The sequence below is a fragment of the Amblyomma maculatum genome, chromosome 5, assembly GCF_055883805.1.
Source record: "Amblyomma maculatum isolate TAMU_Amacu chromosome 5, ASM5588380v1, whole genome shotgun sequence".
In the NCBI taxonomy this organism is placed as follows: Eukaryota; Metazoa; Arthropoda; class Arachnida; order Ixodida; family Ixodidae; genus Amblyomma; species Amblyomma maculatum.
Genome location: NC_139348.1, coordinates 149,107,559 through 149,130,635, shown reverse-complemented (window position 1 = coordinate 149,130,635; position 23,077 = coordinate 149,107,559). Strand labels below are relative to the sequence as shown.

At 44.0% G+C, this 23,077-nt stretch overlaps 1 protein-coding gene across 1 annotated transcript; it reads left to right on the top strand.

The window, feature by feature from the left end:
- The first annotated feature begins 379 nt into the window (after positions 1 to 379).
- Positions 380 to 23,077, top strand: LOC146189919 (regulator of G-protein signaling 7-like). The gene is made up of 14 exons (XM_084605380.1): positions 380 to 533; positions 1,551 to 1,601; positions 2,718 to 2,842; positions 9,932 to 9,980; positions 10,942 to 11,006; positions 12,321 to 12,397; positions 13,050 to 13,131; positions 13,638 to 13,727; positions 15,572 to 15,633; positions 17,393 to 17,494; positions 18,121 to 18,324; positions 19,663 to 19,896; positions 20,998 to 21,399; positions 22,858 to 23,077. The coding sequence occupies exons 1-14, from the start codon at positions 380 to 382 to the stop codon at positions 23,075 to 23,077; spliced, it is 1,917 nt and encodes a 638-aa protein (XP_084461506.1).

The window sequence follows — 23,077 nt, the reverse complement described above, 5'->3', positions numbered from 1 at the left end:
ATTTAAGCCACGTGTGCGTTCTATTTACTTTTCGTGCCAATAGTACAGAAAACTAAATTAATCATCAATTTTGGTAATTGGTTTCAGTCGACGATAGGACAATTCGTCTAAGTTAATCATCTGTTCTTCGAAATCTTAATTCTCAGTTTCTACCGTGTGGTAGCACTGTGCTACCACGACAAGACCACGCCTACAAACACGTCCTTGGACTTGTAAATGACCACTTTCACAAGCGGTTACGCCTTTTTCGGAGTAAATTTGATGTAATTTGATGCTAATGTTTGGCTATGCAGGCCTCGTGGGCACAGGGCATGGGCAGCGGGCGGCGGGGGGCTAGCCGCCGTCGTCGCCGCCGCCGCGCCGCCTGAGCGCGCCGCCCATGGAGGGCAAGGAACCCCCGGACGAGTCCTGCTGCAAGGAGCCTGTGCTGGCCAAGATGGAGGCGCTCGTGCGAGAGATGCAGCACCCGGACACCGGTGTGCCGGTGCGCAGCCAGAAGCTCTTCCTCACCTCCATACCCAGCGCTTTCCTCGGTGAGTGTGACTTAGCACACCTATAATTACCTAACGCCAATAACAACCCCGTGGGAAGTGTTGTGAAATTTGCTTGCAGGTTGTTATTTTATGTTAGGCTTTGGGGTAAAGATCAAAGGTCCTGACAGTCATTTCATTAGAGCACACTTTTTCACTGCCAATAAGTTCTAAAATGACTCGCAAAGATCCCAGCCTGGAAGAATTTGACATCTAATGAAATAAGGGTGGTACTACCCGCACGCGAACGTGACCTTGGATTACTCACAAAAAGCTGTTTCATGAGCTCCCCCTTGTGGTTCCAACTACGCGCACTGGTTAAATGCACCCAAGCCAGTTGTAGTCGTACTTAATATAATGCACAGCTTATGCATTTAGTCAGTAAGCACAGAGACAAAAGTTTCGTACGTTCGTATCATTGCAGTGGGTACTGCGATTGCCATTTTCTAACAGCAGTGAAGAGCAGCACAGGAGAGCTGCTGCCGTTGTTCCGTTTGTCGAGTGCGATTCATACAATGCGTTTACCAAGTTCTCACCGCGCTTGGATTGACATCGCGTCTTAAACTGTTTGAGGTCCTCATTGTGATCAAAAATATCACGGTGCAGCTCGCACGAGGCCTGGCCCTAAGCTGATTGGAATTTCTTTTTGCAGGCATAGGCATGATTTGTGGTTCTAAACTACACTTGACAAGGTTCATTGAATATTGACTTTAATGAACACCTCAGCTTTAGCAACTTTGTATGGCTGTTTTCTGTTATAGTTTTCCTTTCGCGCTGATGTTATAATTAATCTTCGTCTGTTATTTGCCTCAGTATCAGGTACTGATGCACTGCATGGCAGCGTGTACTGCCCTCTGTAGCGCGTCTAGTTTTTCGCTCTATTAACCCGTTTCCCAAACTTCCCTTTCTGCCTCCCCCGTTCTTGAGACCGAAGGCATAAAGATGCACTTCTATATAATTATTCGTGTCGAGAAAGGACTGACATCAAAGTTATTGACGCTAAAGTTTTCTTCTCCATAGGCTACGACGTCGTCGAGTGGCTCACAGACAACCTGGACATTGAAGACCAGAGTAAGAGGCCTAAATTCGACCCCTGTATAGGGCATCGGCGCCACGGAGCAAGATACACAGGAGCGCAAATTCTATCTCAAAGCTCATTTGGTTCATTGCGCTAACGCCTCTGTCAAGTAGCCCTTCTCTAGATCGGTTATACACTCTTGGTTAGCTTTTACCTTTTCACCTCGTGGTGCCTTTTAGTGGTAAACGTTACTTGTTTCTTCTCAGGTCACTACTGCTTAGTTTTAGTGTTTACTTGTGGTCACTGAGTCACTTAAATAATCAGAAGCTTAGCAGGCAACGACTGTAGAAGGAAAGCATAACCAGACGCATCTAACTGCTTCAAACCCAGATGCCACTCAGGTGCTAGATCCCATACTTCTTTTCGCCTTTGTACACATGCCACATACCCACAGTGTGGGATTTGCAAGGTTTCAGTACAGGTACAACAACTGAATGCATGATCCGGACTTATACTGTATGATATGTAACTTATGAGTTAGGAATTAGTGTTGGTCAAATCCTCGCTTTCCTCCGCCTTCTGTTTCAAGCGCATGCTCAGATCTTCAATGGTGACATCTGTATTGAGTAACGGTTCAACCAACCGACATGGAACAATTAGAAAAGGAAGCCGCTCAGGCGCGCCAAAGTTTACGCTTGCTTTGAGGTTGGCGTGGTTCAACTAGCAGAGCTGCGATCTATAGAGCAGTAGCAACGAGGGAAACTCCATTTATGTTGTGTTTGTAAACTGACCAGTCAATTATTTGATGCTGCCTCATCAAAACTTTTAATCTACGAGGTTCCCCGCACACAATTCTTACTTCTAGATTCTACACTATTGGCTGTGTATACATTATTCCCATTTTCTTTTTTGGAACATGCAAAGCTTGACATCATCTGGTTTGAAAATAGCTCACTCGGTACGATCAAGGCGACGATGTGTAGATTTTCACCATGGTATTCTGAACAGCAGTGCTCCGCAAGCATGAATAAATGTTATCTCTATCAGTATAATACACCAAGAAGCAATGCTGCAGGTCAAAATTATTATGTGTCTTGCTCCGTGGTGCAAGGGGGGGGGGGGGGGGGGGATAAATAAGGCTGAGCAATCGTAGCTACACGTATACGCAGATCCCGTGGCAGCCGAGGCCCTGCACCTGGCCAACCTGCTGTGCCAGTACGGCTACTTCTTTCCAGTCAGCGACAACGCCAAGACATTCGCCATCAGGGATGATAGCACTCTGTACAGGTTTCAGGTCAGTCACTGACTCCACAGGACGCACTGCAGCCTGTCTTGTAATGGTCTCCTAAGATTGCACAGTTTTCCCCCTCTGCACTGAAAGCGCTTTGTTAATATGTTAAGCACTTTTGCGCAAGGAAGCAAAAAATCAATCATTTACTTCTTCCCCTGGAATAAAGCTCAGAAGGTTGGCTTATTTTGAAACGAACCTGATAGAAGGGCGATAACTTCAATGTAAAAATTAAAAAAAGAAGCAATCGGTGCTGGTTCATACTACACCTTCTGCATGCTACAACAGCCATGATACTTGATAGTCTCTTTGCAAACGTTAATAATAATAAATAAATAAATCCTATAAAAACATTATTTTGCTAGTGAATACAAGAGACTGCATTTTACTGCCAAATTAACTAGGCAAAATATTTACTGCATAGCAAATTATGCCAGTGGAACAAGCTGGTATATTTCTTCGCCCTCTATTTGGGTGGGCCGTGGAAGTAGGTTGCTATTTGTTGGTGCATGCACTATATGTCTTTAATATAACCCTAGACAAATTTCACAAGCAAGCCGGATACTTCACTTGCTGTAAAAGAAAAAAGGCCATTTTTTATAGTCTCTGCACAGATTTATCTATGAGCCAGATTCGCCAGGTGTGCCTAGAGATGAGAAACTATGGTCATACGTTTAAAAAAAACTACTCTTGTTAGCGATGAATCATACCTGACGTAGTTTCAGAACTTGCACCTAGTGTCAATGCGATTTTTCCTCGCCATATTTTCATCATCCGATGCACCGGTAAAAGTTTTACTGGTCGCATTTTTTGCCTTCGAGCCCTAGGGTAAGTGCATGCATCACAGCTAAAGAAAAAGCCAAGTTTTAAAAGTTGAAAACGAGCGTTTGCTTCCCGCCAGAAGATATCTACAGTGATAGCGGTGCCCCAGGCTGCCGCCCGCATAGTTGAAACTTAAACCGTATTACCTGAAACGTTTGATTAACAGAGTATACGATGGTAGGAGTATTAGTAGTTGTAGTAGTATGTATAGGACAAAAATCAAGTGATGTTGGTTAGTGTCATCTTTGCCTCGGTAAATGTATCTATCAAAGCTTGAGGATCCAAGGTATAACGTGAGAAAGAAAATGGTACACAGTATACTTTTCTTAATTGTACTAACGATTTGCTTAGTTATTTCACCGAATCTAGCTGAATTTTTTACGCTGATGTAACTACATAATGTACTAGAGACAAAAGCATAAATTACATCATAACATTGGATGCAAAACTTCAAATTTTAGTTAATTTTTGTCATAATAACGAGCTTAAAATTAATCCTTAAAAAACAAATTTTATGATCTTTCATTCGTATCATGAATAATCGAAATAACGCTGCTCCGCTTTATTTGAATAACCACAACGTACCCCTATGAAAACGTACCCCTTCATGGATCACTGCCTTGTCGTGGCGGAGGGGCTTGCGAAACTCGATGCAGTCGTGAGCTCTGCTGTGTAGGGCCACCCAAGATAGACAGGTCACGGCAGAGAGTTCTGACAAAATGTGATTCACTGGAGAAGGTAATGGCAACCCACTCCAGTATTTCCTGCCAAGAAAACCCTATGGCCAGTCACAAACCATTATCGATATGGCGCCGGAAGATGAGCCCCCCAGGTTGGAAGGCGTCCCACATGTTACTGGGGATGAACAAAGGGCGATTCCTAGTAGCTCCAGGACGAATGAAGCGGCTGGGCTAAAGCCAAAAGGACGCTCAGTTGTGGATGTGTCGGGAAGCGACCGGAAAGTCCGATGTTGCAAGGAGATATATCACATAGCAACATGGAATGTAAGATCTATGACGCAAGGTAAACTGAATATCGTCAAGCGAGAAATGGACAGATTGAACATTGATATCTTGGGTATCAGCGAGCTCAAGTGGACCGGAATGGGAGAATTTAACTCCGGCGACCATTATGTCTTTTATTGTGGCCACGAATCCAAGAGAAGGAATGGGGTCGCTCTCATAGTAAACAGAAGAATGGGCAAAGCAGTGCTAGGGTACAACCCCAAAAACGACCGAATGATTTCACTTCGGATCCAAGGTCACCCTTTCAACATAACAGTTATCCAAGTCTATGCACCGACCACTGCTGCTGAAGAAGCTGACGTTGAGAGATTTTATGCGAACCTACAATGCCTTTTAGACCGCACCCCATCATCAGACGTCGTTTTTCTCATAGGAGACTGGAATGCTAAAGTCGGGAGTGAAGAAATATCCGGAATTACAGGCAAGTTCGGTCTTGGTGAGCCAAATGAAGCTGGGCAGAGGCTAGTAGAGTTCTGTCAAGAAAACAACCTGACCATAGCGAATACTCATTTTCAACAGCACAAGAGGCGCCTGTACACATGGATTTCACCGGACGGTCTCTACAGGAATCAGATCGATTATATTATTTGCCGGCAGAGATGGAGAAGCGCTATACAAGCAGTAAAAACAAGGCCTGGGGCCGATTGTGGCACCGATCATCAGCTTCTTGTTGCCAAAATTAAGCTTCGATTGAGGAAAACGCAGAAAACTAGAAGGCCTTTCAGGTATGATCTGGATCAGATTCCATTAGAATATGCTGTGGAAGTGAGGAATCGATTTCAAGAATTAGATCTAGAAGACAGAGAGCCCGAAGAGATGTGGACTGATGTTCGTGATATAATACAAGAAGTTGCTACTAAGGTAGTTCCAAAGCAAAAGAAATGCAAGAAAGCAAACTGGTTATCTGAAGAGGCTTTGCAAATAGCTGAGGAAAGGAGGATGGCAAAAGTTATGGGGGAAAGAGAAAGATACAAGGTTCTCAATGCGGATTTTCAGAAAATAGCAAGGAGAGATAAGAATGCCTTCCTGAACATACAGTGTCAAGCAGTTGAGGACAACAGCCAATTAAGGAACACAAGAGCTCTGTATAAGACAATCAAAGATATCAAAGGAAGCTTCTGTGCTAAGCTGGGCGTGATAAAGGACAAACGAGGCAAGGACCTCACTGAAGCCTCAGAGATAAAGAAGAGGTGGCAGGAATACACAGAAGAACTGTACAAGAAGGACCCGGATGTGCAAACCCAACATAGGACGGTTGTGATTACTGATCTCGAGCCGGGCATCCTGAAGAGTGAAGTTGAATGGGCCTTAGCCAGCCTTGCTAAGAACAAAGCTAGCGGAATTGATGGTATTCCAGCTGAGTTGCTTCAAAACCTCAACCACGACGCTGTTAACACACTGCATACATTATGTCAAAAGATTTGGACAACCCTGCAGTGGCCACAGGATTGGAGGAGGTCAGTTTACATCCCCATTCCAAAGAAAGGCAGTGCCAAAGATTGTTCCAACTACCGCACGATCGCGCTTATTTCGCATGCTAGCAAGGTGATGTTAAAAATCCTGCAAGGTAGGCTGCAGCAGTATGTGGATCGGGAGCTTCCGGACGTGCAAGCTGGGTTTCGCAAGGGCAGAGGAACTAGAGACCAAATTGCCAACCTTCGCTGGATCATGGAAAAAGCAAGAGAGTTCCAGAAACCCATTTACTTCTGCTTTATTGATTATGCGAAAGCGTTTGACTGCGTAGATCACAGCAGATTGTGGCAAGCTCTCCAAGAGATGGGAGTTCCAATTCACCTCATCTGTCTCCTCAGGAACCTTTATGAAGGGCAAGAGGCCACAGTCAGAACTGGTCATGGTCTTACTGATTGGTTTCCGATTGAGAAAGGGGTGAGGCAAGGCTGCATACTGTCGCCCTGCCTATTTAACCTATATGCAGAGTGCATCATGAGGAAGGCCGGTCTGGACGAGTCTTCAGCTGGAGTGAAGATTGCTGGAAAACGTATCAACAACCTTAGATATGCGGATGATACCACTTTAATGGCAGAAAGTGAAGTGGAACTCAAGAGACTTCTGATGCGCGTACAAGAAGAGAGTGAGAAGTTTGGGCTTAAACTGAACATTAAAAAGACGAAGATCATGGCGTCTTGCCCTATCAAGTCCTGGAGCATCAATGGACAAGAAGTGGAAGCTGTGACAGATTTTCTGTTCTTGGGCGCCAAGATTACCTCGGAAGGAGACTGCAGCCATGAAATTAAGAGACGCCTGCTTCTGGGAAAGAGAGCAATGGTTAGTCTTGACCGCCTAGTAAAGAGCAGAGACATTAGTCTGCAACCAAGATCCGTATAACCCGTGCTATGGTATTTCCAGTTGTGATGTATGGATGCGAGAGTTGGACTGTGAAAAAGGCTGACCGCCGAAGAATTGACGCGTTTGAATTGTGGTGCTGGCGAAGACTCTTAAGAGTTCCTTGGACTGCCAGAAGATCAAATCAGTCGATATTGTCGACCATAAACACTGACTGCTCATTGGAGGGTCAAATTCTAAAGTTAAAGCTCAGCTACTTTGGTCATCTGATGAGAAGAGAGGAGTCGCTGGAGAAAGATTTGATGTTGGGAAAGGTTGAGGGTCGCCGGAGAAGGGGTAGGCAGCGAACGCGATGGTTAGATGGCATTCTCGAGGCATTGCAGATGAAGCTATGTGATGTTAAGAAGATAGTGAGAGACCGGAAAGCGTGGCGTGACATGGTCCATAGGGTCACGAAGAGTCGGACACGACTGAACGCCTGAACTGAACCCCTATCTAAATTCCTCCTCTTCTTGGTATCCTACTAGAAGAAAATTTGAAATTTAACATGCACACTGAATCATTTATGCAAAGAAGTCGCTTTTGGTATTACGGTTTTTCAAACACGTCCTTACTCTCAGCAACATGTATTGTGGGCCCTTTATTTTGCATTTAAGAACAATCACTTTAACGTCTGCATATTATAATAGGGAAATAAGTATCTCACTTATATGGCAAGCATCCGCTATTTATGAAATAGTTCAGTTCGAATACTTTTGTTTCTCCGTCCACTGCCTCAGCTGCCCCCTTAAAGCAAAATCTTAATATCCTACTTTTATTGAGCCTGCTCCACCTAAGGTTAGCCATATCCATATAAAGTGCTTGTAATGGTAACATTGTAATTACTGCCCTTCGCTCACCTTCCCTCATTGACAGTATAATCTGACCACATTTTCTCAAACGACAATTTGCTACTTCCCGGGTTTAACATTAATTATGGCAAGTAAACCATTTTGTTTTCAGCTATAACTGTGTGGATCTAGCTCATTAACCGCATGCATTCAAATAGTTCAGTCTTTCAGGCTCTTCAATGATAACCTCAAAGCATTTTTATTAGCGAAGTTATAACTACACAATTGAGTTTTTCTTTCTTACTTTAATTATGTATCGTTCCTCTTGTTGCTCATGTTGCTCATGAATTTTAACACGTTTTAACGTTCTATTTCTGCTAATGTGTATATTTGTTCTAGGCATTTTTTATAGGAGGTCCCCCTGAAAGCTTCGCTTTGGGACCTCTTTACCGAATATACAACAATAATTTCTCTAATACATTTCTGACCATAAACAACATGATAGAAAGAGAAGTGAGCAAGGGTTAAGGGGGAACCTCAGTTCGCAAGCGAAGCCAACGTTTCGATAAGGGGACTTCGTCTGACACAAGACAAGTCCCCTTCTCGAAACGCTGGCTCGGCTTGTGAACTGAGGCTCCCTCTCAACACTTGTTCAGTTCCCTTTCATATCACCGCTTGACGACTTCAAGGTAAAGGCTAAATACTTCGAAATTTGTAATCATTTAAACACAAAGACACACCCTTAGATTCAACGCAAGAAAGGAGAAATAACATCAGCACTTTGGGCAGCGACACGGGACACTAGTCAGAACTTTTCAGGTATCTCAATCCTGTCTAAAAGATGAACGGTGGTGCCAATGTACTTGCAATATGAAAAATAACAAAGAAGCGGGCACAAGCGTAGTAGAGGACGAGGTGACTCAGTGGTATGTTTTAAGTGAACTAAGCGTCACTATATACAGACAACGTAGCGATGGCCTTGGTCGATGGGGTATAAATATTCCATCTTTCGATTACATTTTGCTTCGTTTGTTTTTTTACTAACTTAGATGACACCACTATCCGAGTGCTTTCTTCGTCACTGGCTAAAGCTCTGGCTGGTGTATGACTTCGGTTGAGCCAGACAAAAGGATCGAAGTAAAAAAATGAAATGAAATTGGAAAACACTGGTGAACTAGTGCACTCTCAGGTCAACGTTTTATGCGAAAACCTGAAGGAATTGTCTGTGTGTGTGTGTGTGGGGGGGGGGGGGGGGTGTAGCCTAGACAATGACGTGGAAACTATAACCGCGGTGAAACAGCAAACCCGGACTCAAGTGTGGAGCCGCAGCCCTAAAGCCACGTGTCTACAGTTGCAGAATTTGGCTTCGAAATTCGATCTCTAGCACCAACGTTTTAGTGCAAATCCCAAGCTCATGTGGCACCGTAAATTTCACCTTGAGCTAGTGGAAGGCTCCGGTAATTTTTACCACATAGATTCAAGGTCATTCAATTTTACGCGTTTCATTTCGGTCCGAGAGACGCCGTGTAGGCGGCTCCGCAAATTTCTACCGCCAGGGGACGTCCTTCAACGTGGACTGACCATGATGATGAGCATGATAGCGTGGATGAGCATGATAGCTACTGCTACCACCCCGTTTCAAAGGGGACGCTCCTATATTCCATCCATCCATCCATCCATCCATGACCACGTGACTAGGCAGGAGATCACCAAATGCTTCGCCGGCGCTTGGTTATAGCTTGGTTGCTCAGTCTCGCCATGGGTGAGGTGCGTGCCGGTCCGACTGTGTCGACGCTTCGGAGCAGGCGTCGGGCTGATGTATGGCGTGGCCATTCTTAACAGGCGTTACGCTCCGAAAACTAGATTTAACTAAGATAAACTCCCGAATATTTTTGTTTTCTTCATCATCCCATTGCTTCCATGCCCCTGAATATATTTATATCATCTTTAGATGGTCATGACTTTGGTATTACCTAGTCATGCCCAGTCGAATGCTATAAAGAAGCAAGTACTATAGTGCTAATGATGACAACTGTTACTGGCACTGGAATCATCTCGCAGGTGCGGCTGACAGAAGCGCTCTTAGCTGATTCTGCACGTTTCTTTTTCTCCAGACTCCATACTTCTGGCCCTCCCGTTACCAGCCCGACAACACCGATTACGGTAAGAAAATGAAAATGCGGAACATTTCTACATTCCCATTTTAACTGAGCACATGAAGTACTCACATTTCGCTTTAACAGGACGCCATTGTTCTTCCTTGACCGGCTATCGGGAATCCTCTTAAAACGCGCAGCTGAAGCAATACAAAAAAGAAACAAAGGAATTTGAACAACTAAGATCCAGTCGTGTGCTATAGTGTAGCGTTTTCAATCATTAACCCTGGCTTGTGGGCAGCTCTATTGGTATCGCTAAGGATTTGAACTTACAAGAACTGTACGTTTCTTCAAGCTCCTTTTTGTGACTTCATTAGCAAATCTACTGAAGGCTTCCTTTTGTTACTTCCTTAGCAAATCTACTAGAGGATGGAGCATAGGAAGCATAAGTCTGCCAAAAAGGAAAAAACCTGACTCGAAGATAATTTTTGCGACCACCGATGGTATTCGGCATAGAGCAGAGATGACGTCACAAATTTTTAGACACAACTATTCCGCGCAATACGTGTGGCCAAACTAATTAAATGCTAGAAGCGATTCCCTGCTTATTTCATTGGATGTCAGATACGGATGGAGCCCAGCCTAAAACTTTTCTAGTTAAAAAAGCGCTGTGTCAACGGTCGGGCGAATTTTTTTTTACGCAGTTTTCTTAGTATTTTGCTTGGTTCCTTGCTCTTTTTTTTCAGTTTCGGCCCTTTTTGTGACTTCATTAATGTTAGATCGTCCGCGAATGTCATGCCAACGATCTCTAGAGCTTTGATATCTTATAATCACTCCAACTGACAAAAGGCTTCGCAAAGCTGCAAGATATAGCAGAAAATATGTGGACAGTGAGGATAACCTGAAGTAATCATATGTGCTGAGTTTGCATTTGGATTTCCCTGGCAGAAACTTCCAGAAATGGCCTTCGCTCGTGTTCGCTTATGTATTTTTCGGTGCTTTTAACTTTCGCTTAAATTTTCTCGCAGCTATCTACCTGTGCAAGCGGGCGCTCAAAAACAAGCCCAAATACGCTCTGGAAGAGTATGAACAGGTAAGCCCCAAGCGCACATATACAGAAGGCTGTTCGAAACCTTGTATAGCAGTAAAGGTCTTTAGTACATTTGTTAGTAAGCTATCTCGCAAGATGGAAGCGTGGTTTCCAAGCACGTTTCTAGTATTTCTCGCGTGAGGGAATTTTGCCATTCATATTTTTTTCATTTCATCGTCGGCAGCCATGCTCAAACCTTTAATCTTGTGGTGCTCGGGAAAATAGAAATGTACACATCTAGTTTTGTGGAGCGTAGCAGACAAGTATGGAGAATATCGGTGGCTTGGAGATCCAAGGCTAGTAAATGAAATTCTTGAATAACAAAAGGCGTGATGAACAGGCGGTGAGGAGAGGCCTCAGTGTGCCAGACAACGTCTCGACAGAGGAGTTGTTTTTTCGCCTAGGTCCAGGCAGAGACAAATCCTCTTATCGAAACGTTGGCTGCTGCACTGAGGTTTCCCGTCAACGCTTTTTCTTACTTTGGTGGGTTTAGGGGTAATTCTACATGTCTGTTATCGGCATCACCAACTTAGAATCACAGACAATTCAATTGCGAAAATAGTTCCAATAGGTAGGTTGATAAGTCACTTTAACCTCATGTCGCCATTACATGGCCTAGCCTGACAGAAATCCACGTCTCTAATTAAGACCACCTTTGTGGTTGACTCCGCACAGTATAGTTTTATGAAAAATTAAAAAAATGTTCGGGCCATATCTAGCGTCATCGATGGCCTAAACGATTACATATGCGCATTAATATAGTTAACGGCTGAGCTGCTTGGTTGCCAGACATTATACAAAACATTTAGAGTCAAGAATACGCACAAAAATTAAGACCAGGCCGACGCCCGTGTTTTCTCCTTTCTTTAATGTAGCATTGGCACTAAAATGCGATGTTTTTTTTTTAATTGTGCACAAATTACGTTTTTCTGTGAGCCTGTATTCTTTTTAATGATGTGGATTCCGTAATCTGTCTTTAGCAGTGAGTGAATCGGAACACCACTAACCCGAACTTAGGCATCTATTACCCACGAGAGTTGAAAATGGCAACTTAACTCCAGTCACTGTCAGCTCAGAATACTCAGATTTATTGTGAGCAGTTCAGATTTATTGTGAGCAGTTACTGTTTCATAAGCATCTACACAAAATGGGCAACAAAATACAACCGTTATTTTGTGTTTTGGTTGCCGCTAATTCCCTTTGCTTATTTTTGCAATGTATTCATATATTTGGGATTCTATTCCTGAATTCTATAACTAGGATCTTTGGCAAAATATATGCTATTTGCTATCACAAAATTTCTCTCCCTTTCGGCAGGAGGCTCTGCAGAGGCTCAAAAAACTGCTGTACCACAAATGGGAGTTCATCTGCATGCAAGCCCAAGAACAGGCGGCGTAAGTGTCTGTCTTAAAAGCACTTATCAACCTTGCAGCTAGAAAGTTGCTCTACTTTCGTGCAGAAGCACCATTTTCCTGACGGCCTGATACTCCCCATGATGCTCCTAAAAATTGTTATGTACGAGCGCTACAGTTGAGCGTAAACCTTATTGCAGGATTGGTTATATCCTGCTCCAATGTACCGACAGCATAGCTCCACGAGCCTTAACCAATAGATGCATAATTATCCCGTAATCTCACATAACGTGGCAAGTTCGCGTGATGCGCACAAGTCAACTGTAGAGAACTTCTTGGTAAACACCGGGGTATTATTTTCCTATTCGCAGTAACACAGAGTATCTGTCAAAATTTACGGAACGGAAATGCGTTTGTGCTTAAGAACGAATACACCGGAAACGGCTGTGGCGCGACTTCTGCATTTTCGTTCCGGCCTCAAAAGCAGTGCTGTACTTACGTGCGTCAATTTCTGTGACAATACGTTGCAGTTTTGATTCTAAAGGGTTGATCAGTAGCCCTCAACTTGAGCACTGTTGGAAGCGTTCAGCCATAATTTTGATGCAGAATGGAAATGGGAAAAACATTATCTGCTTGTATGTGTTCATGTAAGCAGTGGTCGTTATGTACTCAAGACCACTTGCTACCTATGCAGATTGGCCAAGGAACGAAAGAAGACGGACAAGCTGATCTTACAGAGCCAGGAGAGGGCGTACTGGAGAATCCACCGGCCCCCGGTAATTGCATAAGTGCTGTCTTTGAAAGTGCTTTCTTGTAGCAATAATTCTTCTTGTGTACATATCTATTGTATTAAGGTTGGTATTCGTTAAGGTATTAAGAAAGTAAACATGTCGTTACTGCAGGTACAGCTCACAAGAACTTTCATGAATCTTCTTTGTGACGACACTTACTCTTCGTTACGCAGTTATACATGAAAAACGGCATTTTCTTGCTAACGTTTACTCACCGTCACAAAGGCGTAAACAATTTATTTTTCATAACTATTTCTCCCTCAAATGATATATCCGGCCAGTAACGAAAACATTCAAATTGCAGATATTTCTAAATCCTTTGTCCTATGGTACTTCCTCGCAAGTTTGCGCGAATTTTTATGGCTTAGTAAATTTTTGAAGCTATAATTATTCATTAATTAAAGCAATTAATAAATTAATTTTTAAAATCAATTTGCATCTAATTCTTCTTTTACGCGACTAATTTCTGGGCACTACTACTTCTTTCACAGCCTGGTTGCACGAGCTGCCTGGAAAAGAGTCCTGTTCCCAACAAGAGGGGCCCACCCAAGAAAAAGACAAAGGATGACCTCAAACGAGAGGTAAAGATATTCGCACATGCCCGCTTCTGCATGAGTCTCTTCTGCACGTCCTGAACACAAACTTTCTGGCCTGGAAACATCTGACAAACCACTTTACTAGCCCGCTGAACTAGGTTTCGTAGAGGCTAAGGCATGTCAATTAAATAGCCCAAATAATTAATATTACCGGTGTAGGATGCACTGCATAATAGAAAAGATGATAAAACGAGGCATTAAATGAAATTGTAATGTCATTTAACCGAACCTTAACTGCGAGGCATCTCTTTGGAATCCATTATAAGCTCATCTTGCCTCTAGCCTCACTTCACTGAAAAGAAACCTCGACTTCCTGTCCCTCAGATCGCGTTACCTCGTGTTTAGTTTGTGTCTTCTTGACACTCTCTATCACCGTCTAAGGTCCAGACAGCAGCACTGAAAAGGCCTGTGGTTAATGTCGCAAGAGGGTCTGCTCGTTTCTGCCATAGCCAATACCATGTACGCACTCTCACTTATATTCTAGCAATGAGCAGTCCCCTCGTTCTCCGCACAGTTGTGCTAAAGAATTCCTTGCCTGACTATTCAGCCATATTAACAGATTAAAACACTTTCCATAAAGATTCTAAATATTTCCAATATTTCTCTTTGAACTAAACTCTTTAGAGGCACTTTGGTAACATTTAGGCGCGCTAAAGTGCAAGCTGTCTGCGACTCTATGCACGCCATATGAAATTTGTTAGAAATTAGCAATTTTGTGTTTAATTAGTCACTCATTAATAACTATACACTAATTAGGTATCCTTTAAGAAGTTTAATCATTCCTATGAAGCATCACACTGGTTTGATATCTTCTGTTTGTTGTGACGTCATCATCCACGATTCCTCATTTTTGACAAATTTCGCCCAAATTATAGATTCCTCTATGTTTGTAAGCAATTATGCTTAAATACACGCCTTTTATTCTAGCTTGACACAAATTTGGGTTTCTTCCTCTAATTCTGTGATATTTTCACACTGCTTCGACGACATCCGGCTGATGTGACGTCACAACCTTAGTTTTTTTAACCCAAATAATATATTTTAAGGTAATGTTAAGCATTAATAAATCGTAATTACACGTTCTTAATTGACACAAACCCTACGATTCTAGCCCCATTTTTACTTTTTTTGTACTACTCGAACATCAGCGCTTTTTGCACATCCCCGTGGCTACATCGACGTCCATGCTATTCGATGCAAATTTGACATTTTTGGCTCTAATTAATTGACTAATTGCTCTACAGTCATCAGAAAAATTCTGTTATCACTTTTTTTTCTTCAACCTGATACAAGCATTCTTTTCCTCTTAGCTTTATTCGTTCCGTCACTAAGGCGTGGGCCGCGTTTAGGACTGCATTTTTTCACCTTAAGAAGCTCTTCTGGTTGTATAGTCGTGTTTAACGTTTTGTTTAGCAACTCTAAGCAGATTAAATTTGCAATCCATGGCATCTCGTTTATTTTTTTGCATTTGCATTGGGTTTTATTTTCTCCTTTCCTGCCGTCATCATTTGAAGTCAAACATGTTCACCTGCTTACCCTGATTTAATGACCATGGTCCTTTGGGGAGGAAATTAATAAAATAAAATGTAAGAAGCTCACTTGTTACTAAGCTTTCTAATTATATTCTGCAGATATATTACTGCTCTATCAGCAAGAGTTGATCTTTTGGGCACGATGGCAAGGAGACAGCAACTTTACGTAATATTCAATCTCATTTGAGTTTGAACAGCCATCCTTAATTAGGAGGAAGTGCTATGGTATTGATAACGAAATCAAATTTAGTCCATGTAACAGAAATATTTCTCAAAATCTGCCGTTTATATTTTCAGATCGAGATTCTCAAGCGGAACCTGGCTCGGTCACGAACCAAAGTATCCCAAATCCTCGCAAGGTGAGTGACTTAGCGCTGTTTATTCATCATGTCGTGAGTGATTTCGAGGTTACACAAACAGTTATTCCGTCTGTCCTACAGCCAATTAGATCGTTTATAGATAGAAAGGTTGCAAGAAACCTGAAGGGCGCCCTCTACAAGTATTGTATCATAAACAACGAAAAGTGTTGCGTCGTGAAGGTAACAGGTGATGAACACAGTGATCAATAATGCCTAGCCATACCCGACTATAATACGCGAATTATCAAGCTCTTATAGCCAGTGCTACTACTTTCTCCTCGCTGTACTCGGCTGTGACACGAAAACTGTAATTATACAGAGAGAGGCTTAGCAGCATGTCGATTGGCAAGACCAAAGCACATGGTTGCTATAAAAGGTATACCTTTTATAACAGTCGAAAAATATGGGAAAACAAACAAGTTCTTTGTGACATCCTCTCAGAGTAGCAGCCTCCATCACCAATATTTATTTGGACAACCTTGTCCAAAACTACATGAGCATCAATTCAAATTTTGTTGACGTACTCATAGGCTTCCGACTGCTGCCATACTTGCTGATGAGACAGTGTACAATTTCGCAGTTTGACTTTAACACGTACAGCAGTTTTGAACAAGTCATCAGTCTAAAATTTTTACTGTTTTTTGAGCTGGATATTCCGGATCTAAAATTAACTTTTAACATGCACTCTGGACATGATTGTGTATAATGTGAACTCATAGATGTTTAGTTGTTTTTGTTTTTCAAAGTGTGCTGTAGTTAGAACCGAAACATCTTTATTTCGCGAATTCACCACCTTTTAGGATGCAGGGTACTTCTTTTTCCAACTATTTCAGCAGAAACTACCCGGTACATACAATAAGCCTTGTGCGCATCCTTTGCTTTCCTAATGTTAATTTTTTATGAATTTTAGCTTCACGCGCGTCTTCGAAAAATAATCATTCAGCAAGTACCAACAACAGTACCAACAGTACACTTTCCCTGTGGCCCTTCCATATGATCAACAGGCCCTGCTGGTTAGCTCGGTACATATAGTCGCTGTTCCGTACAGGTGGTGGCCCCGGGTTCGAACCCCAGACCAGGGCGAATTTTCGTTCATATACGAAGCTACTGAAGAAGCTATGTATATTTCATTTGTATCCGAGCAGCTGTGTTTGGGTGGACACTGAGATGTGATTACTCCCTTATTACTTTCCACTTATTTTCACAGACCATAAGGAGCTTTCTACGTACTTGTAAACTATCGGGTTCCGTTTGGGAACTACCAAATTTGTTTTTTTTTTATTACCTAGCTGCACTACTTCGGGCAGAGAGAAATTGCGTTATATCGAAATGATAATGGTGTCTGATACACAATATTGCCTTTACGGCCAGTGCAAAGCCTCACAGTGATTATCCATAATTTTAAAACTAGAATAAATTGTGACCATGTTACAATCAAGAAGACAAGACCTTCGCGATAAACCGGGAATACCTGAAGCCTCCATTTCAATGAATATATAAAATTTTCCCTAGATCTTCACGAATAGACTCGCAACGATTTGTGCAAGAGTCCGAGCTATATGATGCAAACACTAATGAGCACATGTCATGCACAACGGTGTTTTAGATGCAACCATTGAACAAAGAAGACTGCTGAACTGTAGCCAACTCAGGGATTTTATTTCAGCCTTCTGTTGATTTATATTGCCGTTTTATCATCATTTGCCCGGGCCGGATGACTGATAGATCCGTGGTCGCTGGGCCTATGGTTTTCCTCCAGGTGCGAGCAGTACCAGAACTTCGACAGCTTCATCGTTTCGCCGTACCCAGGTAATCCATGGATCACGGACGACCCCACGCTATGGGCCCTCGAGAGCAGCACGTAAGTAAAGGGCGACAGGATTGATATTTTGAATAGCCTTCCTGGAGATAAAGTATTCTTGAATGACTAACATTTCGTTAAAATGAACTGCATTTCTACCATCATATTGGGTTTGTTGTTTTCCTTTCCTTTGCTTTTCTAAATACAGTTTTTCAGTTTTTGGCAGTCGTTAAACATTGTGACATAAGCGCTGGTTTATACAATTTTAATATTTCTCTGTCCTACAACGGCTCCTGCTTGCTTTAATCAGCCTGTTCGATAGCTTTCTTTTTCAGGTGTAAGGAGGGGGCCAGCGCTACATATAACGATGCTCCCTGCTTGCATCATTTTGCGTCTATTTCTATCCCACTTGTCACGATAAATTTGTTTCGTTTATTTGTTAAGCCTCCCAGGCACCGTAGTTAGCGCATAATCTAAGTGGTCCGCAGAGAGTTGTGAGCTTAAAGTAACAAAGTTTCGGATTGAAGGGACCAACACATGCTTGCACGTGCAAGAAAGACATAAAAAGCAAGAACTACGACAAAATACACAAAAAAGAAAGAAAAGCCACTGAAGCGCCAGTTATCTAAGTTGCAAAGGAAGCTAAGGGAAAGGGCGTAAGCTGAGTTCTCTCCATGCCACCGCAGGGCAGAGGTGCCTACGGAGCGGCGCCTGCAGCGGTGGAACCTGTCTCTGGAGGAGCTCCTGGCGGACCCCATGGGGGCTCACGAGTTCGAGCAGTACCTGCGCACAGAGTACAGCCACGAAAATATCCTCTTCTGGAAGGCCGTCCAGGACCTGCGACACGGATCGCAACAGGAGGTGCCTCGCAAGGTGGCCGCCATCTACGAGTGAGTGGGCCCTGGCTCATGGCGCTAGAAGGACACTGTTGTCCATGCTTCCACTCACTGCACGCAGCATGTCTTCGAGCCTAACAACTGTATAACAACGGTATAACTTTTAAAGTAAAAGATAGGCTGCAAGAAATGGGAAATAAGAGCGCACTCTATAATGGACGAGAGCTTGAAATACTTTAAGGCTCACATAAATTTTTGTTGCTTCCAGGAAGCCAGGCCACCGGCTTGCTAACGTTGGCAGTTGCATGATGTATTTGTTTTCATGGATGCGGGAGCTCATGTAACACCTTACTTGTCTATTATTTGTCAACATGATAATGGCAAAGACCACCGGTACTGAAACACAATAACATAAGCGTAGCTCTAATGCACCCGCTCGGCGGTTAAGCCGCATCGCCACTGATGTCATGGTCGGTGTAACCAATTGAAAGGGTCACGAGCCACCAGAGAGTCACGATCCAAAGATAATTCTCAGAAGAAGAGAAAGAAGAGCCACGAGGTCTGCGTCGCTCGATCGTGGCTCTTCTTTCTCTTCCTCCAAGAAATTATCTTTGACTCGTGAGAAAAAAAAGGATGCCTTGTAGCTGCACATACATACAAGCATCTCTCAAATAATTTGCCTCAGTATGTCGCAAAATGCTGAAACCGCTGCGCTTGAATTTCTTATAGGGAGTATTGTAATCGCCCTAAGCATGTTTTAATATTTTACTAAAACACTCAACCCTTGAACTTAAAAACTGCCGCTTCCAAGAACTAAAATTTTAAGCTTCGCAGTATTTCACTCGTGTAGGTATTCTATGCACTCAACTGAAGAAATAGCTCTATAGACCAGATAATAGCAATGGTTGTCATCAAAGCAGCATTTTTTTTAACCGATTGCTCAGATACTTCAAATCTGATAGCTTTATTCCCCGACAATGATTAGGTTTACAGGGTTTAACTTTCCAGAACGAAACCGGCTATGAAGGACGCTGCAGTGGAAGGTTTCGATAATTCAGACCACCATAGATTTCTTAAGATAAACTTACACCACACATACGCTGGCACCTCTAGTTTTTCTCCTTCAAAGCGCTGGCGCTGCGATCAGGATTGAGCCCGCGTCCTCGAGAGCAGCAATCGAGCGTCCTCCTTTGTGAGCCACTCCAGCAGGGCACCTCTCAGTTATGATGAGGTTCGTAAATTTAAAGTGCGTTCTTCAGAATAAAAGCCTGTCTTCAGCCAGTTCTTTTTCCTTTTTTGTGACGACTGTTTGGTGGAACCACATCAGCGCAATTTATCTGTCCGTGGCTCCGTCCCCCATTGCACCCCAATGACGTGTCCACTACACCGCAGGGAGTTCCTGTGCCGAGGCGCCCCGTGCGAGGTGAACCTGGACAGTGAGACTCTAGAACGCACGCAACAGGAGGTTCATGAGCGGCCCACGAGATTCAGCATGGACGCTGCCCAGCACCATGTGTTCGCCCTCATGAAGAAGGACACATACACGCGCTTCACGCGCTCCGAGCACTTCCGGCGCCTGATGGCCAAGGCACAGGCTATGCAGCAGTCCCAGGGCCAGCGAAAGCGGTAGGTGGCAGTGTGTAATTCTATTTGATTTTGTTCTGTTTATTTGCCATTTTGATATTATGAGTGCCTCAATGAAGCGCAGCGACGATGAAGAAAAATATATAAAATTAACACAAAAAGCACAAATGTAACCATAAAGTTGTATATTAAGTCTGAATGAAATCCGTCCCTTATACCACCCAAAATTGCACTCCGCCATATCCGCCATAACATGTCGCACCAAATCCCAATTGCACTAGCGGCGCCTCCTTAATTGTGCACATTGTGGCACTTGCATGTTCCGTACAATGACATAGATGGCGTTCGAGAAATTCACTACTGCGTTAGCGTTCTTCGAAAGCATCAGCTCAAGTGTCGCTGCTTGTAGAATAGTCAAATGTGCATGACAAATTTAAACTCCTTAAGAAAATTAAATCGATGCCCCACCTTTCATGCGCCAGCGGCATGCCTATGTCTGCAAATATTTGGAACCAGGAGGTTGACGCAGCATTCTTGCAGGCCATTGTAAAAAAAAAATGAGAAAATTTCATTATTATTTCATATTGTCGTGCTATTACGTGGCATGCGGGGCGTCGAAGATTTCTTGTGTTCTCGGGAAGGTGGCTAAAATCCACATGACCATGTACAAACCAGAGGATGGCACTGAAGAATGCAATAAGCGAAGTCAATCAAAAGAGCCTGGATAGGGCAGACTGGGTGATCTGACGTCATGAATTCTTCTTGACTGTGCTTTTGGTAGACAATAATTTACGGGGTGCCATGCGACATTCTAGTAGAAATTAAGAAGAAATGGACATGGGCAGGACACGTAGTGCGAAGAGAGGATAACCGATGGTCGCTGAGGGTAACAAACTGGATTCCAAGGGAAGGAAAGCGTAGCAGGGGGCGGCAGAAAGTTAGGTGGGCGGATTAGATTAAGAAGTTCGCAGGGGTCAAGTGGATGCAGCTAGCACAGAACCGGGTTAAGTGGAGAAATATGGGAGAGGCCTTCGCCTTGCAGTGGGTATAATCAGGCTGCTGCTGATGATGATGATGATGATGATGATGATGATGATGATGATGATGATGATGATGATGATGCGCACTGCGCCTTCGACGCAGATTCTTCCACTTCGGTTCGAGTACCAAAAAGAAAACGTCTGTTTGCGGTCCGTTGGTTGGCGCGCTGCCGGCCAACTTCGGCGGCGGTGGAGGCACCGGCAACTCCCTTGTCAACGTGGGTGCCTCAACGAGTGCAGCCACGGGCGGAGGAGGCGGCGCCATGATCGTATCCGGCATCACGACCTCGGCGACCTCTCCTTCGACGACGGCGCGTGCCCCATCGGGTAGGCCGCTGTCCGGGAGCACGGTGGACCTGCGCAACACATCCGAGCGACGCGACGAGGTGGCCGGCCCTGGCGGCGGCGCGGCGGGGGGCTTCAGCGGCCGCCATTCGCACTCGACGAGCGATCTGCACAAGCTGGAGGCGCCCTCCTGCTCGCCGCACGGACACGTCGTGGCCAGGTGAAAGGGAGCCCGGAGAAGACCGGTGCACGTAACTCCTGCGGCTGCCGGGTACGCGTGGCTGCTCTCCGCTCGCGATGGCGGCCATGCGTATGAAGGCGTCGGCAGTTGTATCTTTTGACGTGTCCATTTGTCATCGCCGTAATAACTATCTGTAGAGCGAATGCTTTTCGCAGTGACCTAGATTAACGTCAGAGTAGACAAGTTAAATCGTGAGTGGGATTAAGCCTTACACTGAACACTTCAGAAGTTGTTCAACCAGCGTTGCATTGCTTAAGAAAAATATAACCTCTGCCACCAGCCGTGAACGAGAATGTCCTCTGAGAAAGAATGTCCAAGTGAACCACAGGCAGCGCATCGCTCGCACAAGTTAAGCTCGAGAATCCACGTGGTATCAGGCAGCCGTCGTTTAGGTTTTCGTTCCTTCAGTACCCACTTCATCCTTCCATTACTATAGCGGTCTCCTACTCAGCGCATCCCGTGCACTGGCCAGGTACCACTTTTTCTCCCCTTTAAAACACTTCATATTCAAGTTATAAAGACGCATTCGCGCTCTGGATAACGGGGCGCCTATTTATCGCGTTTCTAGTAGTTTTGTTGGATGAATCTGAAAAATGCTCCAGGGGAACCAATGGAACAGCCATCGAACCTTTGGACTAGAAAAGCGCTTTGCAAAAGTACAATTCTCCCCCTCTAAACATTTAGTACAGCTACTTACAGCTACTCCCACGACAAGTGTCCCAAAAAGTTTTGAACGGCATCAAATTCCTGACCGGTGAGTTTCAGGCAATAAGCATTCAGATAAGCGTGTGCATGAGCTGCAGCAGGTCTATAGTGTAGCCTAAAATAGCTTTTAGGCTAAAACTACTCAAACGCCCTAGCGTTAAAAGCGATGTCACATGTCTACCTCCAGTTTTAAATCTGTGAATCCTCTTGAGTGTGCCCGCTTAGCCTGGACATTTCTCATAACTCATGTTGTCAATACAGATACCTAACCTTCGTCATTTGTCTATTGTCTGGAACATGAATCGGGTAGTTTAAGGCAGCGTGTTCTCTTTATTTAGGCTGGAAATTTGGTCAACCGTAGAAGTTCCAAATGATGCTGGACAACATGCTCATAACTTAAGTTTTGAATTTTTTTTACGCGGCGGAATTATACGCACAGCCCAGCTATTCAAGTAAATAATAGAAAACGCTAGCGGCGGAGTTAGAGACCAATAAAGTGCACTCTTTTGTAAGGACAAAACAAAGAGATCGTCCACAGAACAAAATTACCCTTGCTCGGCGATTAAAAACGGGCATTGTTTGTTATACTGCTTTGGGAGGGGGAGGGGGGGGGGCTATGCCATTGCAGGATGCTGTTTAACGACTAAACATACAGCTTCTTTATTCGCAGACTTTCCGAGCGGGATAGTTGAATATTTACAAAAGAGGGATCGCCCATCTGGTCTTCCGCAGGTTCTCGTGGGGCTCTCAAGAGCCGATGGACGAGGACGCAGACTCCTCCACCCTCAAGGTGCCGCGCTGGAGCCATCGAGCCAGTGATCCAGAAGCGCTGTTGCCTCAGCTCGGCCTGCAGTTAGACCACTGGGACCCTTCGGCACTGCGCAAGAGCGAGATCCCGGAGGCACCGATGGCACAACGTGAAACGACGGACACCTGCGAAACAGACAAGTAA

Coding starts and splice junctions, on each gene's coding strand:
- LOC146189919 (XM_084605380.1), top strand. CDS start 380: ATGGAGGGCAAGGAACCCCCGGACGAGTCCTGCTGCAAGGAGCCTGTG. Junction 11,007..12,320: donor CTCTGGAAGAGTATGAACAG/GTAAGCCCCAAG, acceptor CCCTTTCGGCAG/GAGGCTCTGCAGAGGCTCAA. Junction 17,495..18,120: donor TGGGCCCTCGAGAGCAGCAC/GTAAGTAAAGGG, acceptor ATGCCACCGCAG/GGCAGAGGTGCCTACGGAGC.